The 8,789-nt window shown below is 32.6% G+C and overlaps 1 protein-coding gene and 1 long non-coding RNA gene across 2 annotated transcripts; both read left to right on the top strand.

Moving 5' to 3' along the window:
- The first annotated feature begins 2,689 nt into the window (after positions 1–2,689).
- LOC133815995 (uncharacterized) lies at positions 2,690–3,245 on the top strand. Its single transcript, XR_009884938.1, has 3 exons — positions 2,690–2,852; positions 2,992–3,080; positions 3,177–3,245. It is a non-coding gene; the product is annotated as an uncharacterized LOC133815995 (long non-coding RNA).
- A 517-nt stretch (positions 3,246–3,762) lies between these two features.
- Positions 3,763–6,870, top strand: LOC133814189 (pyruvate kinase 2-like). The gene is made up of 6 exons (XM_062247184.1): positions 3,763–3,834; positions 3,968–4,084; positions 4,157–4,261; positions 4,918–4,992; positions 5,599–5,709; positions 6,757–6,870. The coding sequence occupies exons 1-6, from the start codon at positions 3,763–3,765 to the stop codon at positions 6,868–6,870; spliced, it is 594 nt and encodes a 197-aa protein (XP_062103168.1).
- The last annotated feature ends 1,919 nt before the right edge of the window (positions 6,871–8,789 follow it).

Below are 8,789 nucleotides of genomic sequence, written 5' to 3'. Positions count from 1 at the left end.
CTTGTTGTTTATTTTTGCTATTATATATGAAAATAAATAATGTTTTGATAACTTTATCACCTCTTCACGCCCTTGTGATTGTACACCATCTTTCTTTCCAACAGAGGACAATATTTGTTTCTTGTTACGTACCAATCCATGAAAACATTATTGAAACTTGTATAGCATCTACACTGTGGTATTTATGAATGTCATGAATGATGATGAATATTGGGTTTGTATATTTTCTCTAGAATTTAATATGCAATCATCCTTTAGGACTAGTCTCTGACTTGTGCTTGTAATGGAGAGGAAGAGACACTCAGCTTTGTTTTTATTTCCTTTCATTTCGGGTTTTAGAATCAGTTAGTTTTGTTGTGCATTTGGTGGATATATTTTGTTTAAGAAAAGTCTAGAGACCTGGTTTCTCTTGTGTTGCTTTATAATATTTTAGATTTTTATCACTGTATGCCTATTAGGTATTCACATTTTCTGTGTTTGGTATGTATGATGTGATTATGTCATGGTGTGCTATATAATTAATTTTACTTTAAATAGCAGGAACTCAATGAAAAATGACAATGGATTTCTTCCAAGTTTGATGCCCTCAAATGCTAAAAAGGATCATGACGGGAGAAATGTTGCCGAGGTACTTTTTCCTTTCTACATAATTATTTAGTTGTATGTATATTTTTATCATGCTTTGTGTCAAGGAAAAAATTGGCTAGATTGGTAAGTTCGAATAGAAATACTAAAAATTGGAATGTATATACTGAAAACTCGGGAATTAAAAGGAAGGAAAATGAAAGAGAGGGAGAAAAATAGGAAAGAAGAAAATTTTCTGAAGTTTGGAATTAAGGATATGTCTGAAAGTAAGAGCTATAGTTCCAAGAAATCGTATTTTCAACTCGTCAATTGATTCAATCTTGCTTGTTGAAGCATTGGTTCTCTATCTAGAAATACATTGGATGAAATGAGGGGAAAATATATTTTAGCAATCAAGGTCCTAGTACTTATTTTCCTCTTGCTGCTTGCAAATAATCCCATCTTGTCATAGGTCTAACCTTGTAAGAAGTAAACATGAAAGAGAGACAAATTACATAGGTCTATCTATAATGTTTATGAACTTATACGAACTCTCTCCAAGTCCTTATTTTGCTGTGTTCTTTTTCCCGCCTAAATGCATATTAAAGACACCTCTGGTGCTGCAAATGATTGGAGGTATAATTAGCTTCTAATTTCTTTTCCATTTTTCTTTTCTAAAATATTTGGGAAGTTGGACCTTAACCCTTTGTACCTTGCAATGACATCCAGAATGCTTACATATAGTTTTTCCCTTTGTTCTACTATCAGTTTTTATCTCCTTGGAATTAAATTTTGACAGACAATGTGGATATGATGGGTTGCAAGGACACAAGAATGATGATGAAAAAGTTTTAGAGTTTTCTCGGGAAGAAAGTGTATGCTAAGATAAATTTGTTTACTCTTCATAATAAGTGTATCACTTTATCTATGTTGGATTAACAATTTTCAACTTCTTTTTTTTTTTTTTTTCCAGGCTACTAAATATTTAGGCTCAAGTTCAACCTGTAAGTCAATATCCACGTCACTTGTCTTATTGTTTAAAATGTTTTGATATTTAGAAGTAGCTTAATCTCTGTGATATTTATAAGGAAGGATTCTCTGTGAGAATAATATTAATTGGAAAGCCTCTATTTCGACATGGACTTCCTATGTTAAGATTATCAATTAGTGAAGGAGTGAGATCAAAGAAACTTGACGTTGAACATTTTCCTATTTATTTTTTTTCACCATGTTAACCAAATAACTTATTAAGGACCTAATTTAAAACTAGCATCCTTGGCAATAGTTGATTGATCTATTTTTTGAGTGCTTGGTCTACACTAATGGTGATGCATTGTTCTTGGATAGTTTTCTTTGCCATTGACATATTATACAAAATTAATATTCTTCTGATGGAATAACCATACATTATCTTACTCTAGTTCTATGATATTTTATCATCCATTAATTATCTTGTACTTTTTTTTATAAGTTTTTACATGTTATGACTACCTGTCTATCCGTAGCCATAGTATTCAATTATTTCTTCTACAATATTAAGCAGATTGTGGCAATAATTTTTCATTGTCTGCTATATGAGCTTTCTGTGCAAATTATAACAAGTTTCTTTTGGTGCGTATGCTGCAGGTATCTAGGCAGGAATGCATACTGTTAGGTACTTTGATGGAAAAACGTACAAGTGGATTGGGATAAGCCGTCAGCCTAATATTATTGGAAAAGTATGCTCTAAGTTTGGTGTTTTAGTTTTGAATATTTAATGGAGAGTTAATATTATTGGAAAAGTATGCTCTGATTTTGGTGTTTTAGTTTTGAATATTTAATGGAGAGTTACTAAGTTGTAGCAAGAAGTTGAAAATTGGATCATATTGTTTGGAGTAGAAATACATGTGTTTTAGTGTTTTTTTTCATGTAAACAGAAAATCATGGATTCCCTGTACTTTTTAGCTTAAGAAATTTGCTTGACATGTCTCATTTTCTGTTTCTTGTGAACCTTTGTTATTGACACCGAGTTAGATGCATTTTTTACTGACTCAGGTCAAAAGAACACTAGAACAATTTACACCAGCTCAGTGGGACAAAGATGAGTGGCATCCCCTGCTTGGTCCATGGCGTTTCATTCAAGTTTTTAGTCTTCGTATCGTCTTCCTCACAGTAGAGCTCGGCACCTTTTTTCTAAAGTTCTGTTTGTGGATTCCTCCTCGAAACCCCGTTATTGTGTATAGGTTGATATTGTGGTGGCTAATAGCAATTCCTACAATCCGCGAGTACAACTCATATCTTCAAGACAGGTACACTACCCTCTTTCTCCATCTGACATAATCACTAGCAGCACATCTTTTTCCTTTTCTTGAAATGAATTCATATACCATCTTGGCCTACCATTTCCAGGGTTTTAACCTTTTCATAATCACTGTGTCCAAATTGCAGAAAACCAGCGAAAAAAGTCGGCACATTCTGTTGGCTTTCCTTAGTTATTTGCATAGTAGAGCTTCTCATTTGCATCAAGTTTGGACATGGTATGTTACTCTGCAACTATTATCAGTTTCTTTAGAGTTAATAATTTTGCGGACATATGATTCCTGACCTGAAAACATTTATTAATTTGATATCAGGAAAGAGGAATCAACATGCTTTTTGTGCTGGGTGGGAACGTAACTCATGCTAGGGAAAATGTAATTCACAAAGAGGTAGTTATGCATGTATCTGTTTACATTCCTGTGTTTCTTATCTCATAATCTGGCATGCATTCATAACTAAGGTCACTTTTGAACATATTACTTAAAGCAGAAATCTTTTGGGATATAAATTGCTTTGGTACAAGTTGTTCTAAATTTGTAGATGTAAAGTGTTATCTCAAGAATTAAAAGTTGATGCATTCCTGATGACTTGAATTCATTTTGCTTTTAGTTTAGGATTCATCACCATGTCTATATGTTCATGTTTTCGTATAAATTAGAAAGCACTTTACTGCCATATAGATGACCGAACCACTAGAATCATCTTATTGGATATGTTTAACTACTTTTACTTGATTGCTACATTTGTAAGCTGTTTCCCTTTATCTTGCCTCGACCTTGCCTGCCATTTCTATTTAGGTCTCATGTCCTACTTTTCCTATTTTCATTTAAGTGTTGTAGAAGAAGGGTAAAGGTGGCTGTTGTTGGGGTCCCCAAAACTATAGACAATGATATTTTGCTGATGGACAAAACTTTTGGGTTTGACACTGCTGTTGAGGAAGCACAACAAGCCATTAATTCTGCTTACATCGAGGTACAAATTTTCATTATATTTTGTGATTTGTTCGATTTCATTTTGATTACTTAAGTTTCATGAATTATAATATCATTGTTAAAGAATTCAGTGGGAAAAACAGTCTTTGTTAACTTCTCAATCCTTATTACAGGCACATAGTGCATACCATGGTATAGGAATTGTAAAGTTCATGGGTCATAGCAGTGGATTTATTGCTATGCATGCATCCCTGGCTAGTGGACAAATCGATATATGCTTGTTACCAGAGGTATTTGTGCGACTTAATAATTGGTTAGTTATTTTTGAGATTCTGTACTGATACTGGATTTATACATTTAAGGTACCTTTCCATTTACATGGTCCTCATGGTGTTTTGCGGCATCTGAAATACCTCATTGAGACAAAAGGATCAGCAATGGTCTGTGTTGCTGAGGGAGCAGGGCAGGTTAGTCATAGTATAACATCAGTTTTTCACTAGTTGAAACATGATCAACTGATTGGAAGTAGTATATTTTTTTTCCTTCTGGATCTAAATATTATGAAACCCCTCCAAAAACAAAATGCCATCCATATGTTGAGATTCAACTAGCTAAAAAGAAACAACAAATTGATGTTTATCTTTCTAAGGATCTAAGTTAGGTATGTTACATCAATGGTTTTGAAGATACAGTTGGATCATTAAATTTTGATAGCAATTTGAGTGTTTTGTTATGATTGGCCTGGGAATAGTGACTGTTTTTAGTTTAACACATTTTTGCTTGTTAACTTGTTTTTCCAGCTTACTAATAGTTGTTCAAATATTGCCTTTCATATTTTGGAAAAGGCCTAAAGCAACAATTGTTTAAGATATATGATGTGGTTAGGCTAAAGAAGCATGAGATTGAGAATTTGTGAAACCACATTCTACATATCCTATATATAAATTTAAGCCCAGTCCAATGCTGCTAAATTACTCCTTCTTTCCCCTTGTTGAGTTCTATAATTTGATGACACTCTTATTTATTTGTTTATTTATTTATATTATGTGGCACTCTTTTAGGTCTTGTCTTAAAAAATATATTTATTTCCTTCTTTCATTATTGTCTCTAATGTTTTTTGCAGCCACATGTTGACTTTGGATTAAAAGTACTTGGTGCATATGTTATGTCCATTCCTGGCCTATATGGGTTTGTCCAGGTAGAGTACTCGTTTAAGTTTCGTTGATTGAGGCTTAGTTGAATAAACACACAAATACATGCATCCATCTTATAGACAAACATAATTTTCTGAGAGTACATATTAATCCTAATATAGTAACTAAATGAATATTGCTTGTAGTTTTTACTTATCTTTTTTTTTTTATTATTCAGAGATGTTTCATTCTGTTCCTTGATATATTTCCATGCTTAAGACAACCATGTCAATCCTTTAGGCTTTCTTCAAGTGTTTGGATTTGTGCTTATCTCATTATTAGTTTTTATTTCTTTCAAATTTGTGATCAGTTTCTTTCCTGTGGTTTGATGCTCTATGGTCTAACTTCTTTGAATTGAAGTACCCTTAAGATTCTTTTGGTGCTATATGTTTCTCATACCTTTGCATTCTGCTGCAGAGCTTTTCCAGATGCTGTTTAGGATAGATTTGTTAGTCGCTAGTCTTTTTCGAAATTTTTTACTTACTGAGTGAATTATGCGTTCTGCCAATTATTCCCCGATCTCTCATCCATTGTTGCCACCTACCCATCAGTATCACATGTGGTAGTACCAAATGAAACACTAAAGAAGTTAATACTTACTATTTTATTAGTCCGAAAGTCACTCTGTAACTATTGCACACTGCAGAGATGCATGGGACATGGCTGCTGAGATATGCCTTTCTCAGCTTCCGTCATCGGTTGAAGATCCTACTGCAGTCCAGGTGCATCTGTAGTGTTTTATTATTGGGTTTCTTCTTCTTGATTGAGGAGCCTTATTGTTTTGGCGTGGTAATTATGTTGTTATGCATTGCTATTTTTGAATTTTACCTTTTGTTGGTGATGATGGCTTTGTATTTATACAACGCGCAGGTCAGACTGTCTCTAAGATTACCATAGCAATTGTCTCTATTGTTTGGTTAGCTGCTGGAGTTTTCTTTTTCATTGCTTTGCCAAACCATTCCTGGCTTTTGTTGATTAACATTTTTAAGTAAGATTCATTCTTTAGTTACCTTTCCTTTTCTTTTATTCTGAATTTTGAGTTTCAAACAATTCAGTTCAATTAAAAAACAATCAAAAGCTAGATGATAAAAGCATTTGTTTGCTTCGATTTATTGGCTTAATCGCTTTATCATAATTAGCTTTAGGTTTCTAAATTCCATTTGCTATGAAATATATTATTGATTCACTTTCTGACTTGGAACTGATTCTTTCCGTTTTCAGCTCAATCCAAGTATTTATGACAGTCATCAAATATATTCCTCAGGTTAGAAATGCCTCATTTCTTTTTTCCCCATTAGAAAAAATATCAATTGTTTTAAATATAATCTTATGTAACATCAGTGATGAAATAATTTAGCTATCCAAGAGGTTTTCTTTTTCCTTTCTTATTACTGTATGAGTAGAGAATTAGAGACAGTAATACTATGTTGTCAATAGTTTTTCTATATCCTTTGCCCCTATAAGTTATTTTGATAGTTTCTTCCAGGAGCCTGCTCATGAAACAGTAATACTATGTTGTACTTTATGCATGCTTTATGTTTTTGAAGTAATGTGGTGCCTGCATAATAGTTTCTTATTCTGTCATGCTTTATGTATATATGATAAGTTCATCTTTTCAAATGATTATTATTTAAAATACTGAAGTTAAAATGTTGAATTTGTCTCAGATTCTGTCATGAATGAAATTTCCTTGTTACGTACAGGAGGACATGATTAGAAGGTGTCAGAGAATGCAGAAACCAGTTATTGTAGCAACAAACATGTTGTAGAGCATGATTAACCATCCTACGCCAACAAGGGCAGAAGTCTCTGACATTGCAATTGCAGTACGGGAAGGTGCTGATGCGATCATGCTTTCTGGAGAAACTGCCCATGGAAAGTAAGTTAACTAATTCATTTGGCCTTGGGTGGCCTCTTAATATATTTCAATAAATATGTTTGTTTTCTAAATTTTTTGCTTTCTTTGTAGTAATGTGTATCCCACAAAAATAATTATAGTAGTATTCTCTAGTTAAAAAAAATGGTATTGTTACTGTGTCCCATAAGCTAATCTCAATAATTTTATTCCTATTGTGGTTGGATTAGTATTGCAAGTAAATTTTTTTTAACTTCTCTATCATTTTCCCCCTGTTTCTCTCTCACACATATATACATGAACACATATTTCTTATTATTAAGTCATTAAGGTATACTCAAAGTTTTGATGCATACCATCTGTTTGAGGAAAAGTACGAGTAAAAATCAGTATTCTTTTGTTTTCATTCTGATTTGGTTAAGTCCTACATAACAAATAAAAAAAAGTTGGAATTTTTTAGAAAAAAAAATCTCTACTATTGAATTTCAAATTTTAAAATTGGAGAGATAAATGATAAGTAGTTTGTAAAAATAAAAAAGCACAAAACTGATTGAAAATCATACATGAAACACTTCGAAAAATCTAGAGCTTATTCAACAAACACTTTCAAAAATATTTTTCTTGTCAGTTTTTACTAAACAAGTTTTTCAAGAGAAATAAAATTTACTCATATATGTGAATTTTAAATCCTACATAACAAATAAAAATAAGTATGAATTTTTTTGAAAAAAAAAAATCTTTAGTAGTGAATTTCGAAATTTAAAATTGGAGAAATATATGATATGTAGTTATAAAAAAAATCACAAAAATGATTGAAAAAATCTTACATGAAACACTTTGAAAAATCTAGAGCTTTTTCATCAAACACTTTCCGAAAAAAAAAATCTTGTATGTTTTTACTAAACAAGTTTTTCAAGAGAAATAAGATTTACTCATATATGTGAATTTCAAATCATACATAACAAATAAAAATAAGGTTGAATTTTATTGAAAAAAAATAAAAACTCTACTAGTGAATTTCGAAATGGTATAAACTTGAAAACACTTTGAAATTTTTTAAGCTTTTTCAGCAAACAATTTTTTATAGATGATTGATTTTTTTTTATATAAATATATATAATGTATATTGTTGACCCAGATTTTGGTCAACTGACACGGAGTCAGAATATGCTTGATGTGAATGAATGCGTTGAAAATAACCGAATGACAAAAAGTAATAAGAACACGATGTTTTATAGTGGTTCGGCCCCAGGATCTGGTAATGACCTACGTCCACTTAGATTGTTATTGATATGAGAATCAAAGGAGTGATCAAAGAACAAGGGTTCAATGAGTTTCACCAACCTCTGAAGAACAATACAATATTTCAAATAGAATTACACTAGTCTCAAGTAATTCGAAAGCCAAAAGTCCCTCCCTTGAGCTATCTTTCTCTATTTATAGCCTCAAGGGGGATTACATGATTTTGTTGCCGATATTCTCTCCTAAATAACCGGATATCCACGAGATTGTGTGAGTTAAATTCAGAATTTACAAAGATCTTTATAGTAATATTACATTGCATGAGGAACCATCGACCAGACTGGTCATAGGTGAGACTGGGCCGCCTCCTGCTTATAATGTACCTTTTGTTCGATACACTAGCAGAGTTCCTCCAGATGTCAGCCCCGTGTCCAGGGATCACTTGCCACGTCATCAATGCCAGATTTTTGGATAACATTTGCCTCCCAAGTTTATTTATTACGAGAAATAAATAAACTTTTGAGCGAACGACTCTTCGGTGACCCCACCATACGTGTCAGAACCCTTCGTGTGTTCTTGGAAAAAGCAACCTACTCTTGTCTAATCATGACTTTTCGGTTCCCCAGTAATAATTCGACAGCTATACCACTTCCCCATACTTCGAAAAAGGGAAACTGTTGATTACACCTTTTTTATGCCACAGAC

Source organism: Humulus lupulus, chromosome 2 (genome assembly GCF_963169125.1).
Source record: "Humulus lupulus chromosome 2, drHumLupu1.1, whole genome shotgun sequence".
Classification (NCBI taxonomy): domain Eukaryota; kingdom Viridiplantae; phylum Streptophyta; class Magnoliopsida; order Rosales; family Cannabaceae; genus Humulus; species Humulus lupulus.
This window is presented reverse-complemented; position numbering and strand designations above follow the sequence as displayed.

Bases quoted from the DNA above. Each gene is read 5' to 3' on its own strand.
- LOC133814189 (XM_062247184.1), top strand. From the start codon at position 3,763: ATGGACAAAACTTTTGGGTTTGACACTGCTGTTGAGGAAGCACAACAA. The intron at 4,085-4,156 runs GTATTTGTGCGA...TATACATTTAAG, and splicing joins ATATATGCTTGTTACCAGAG to GTACCTTTCCATTTACATGG. The intron at 5,710-6,756 runs GTGCATCTGTAG...AACATGTTGTAG, and splicing joins AAGATCCTACTGCAGTCCAG to AGCATGATTAACCATCCTAC.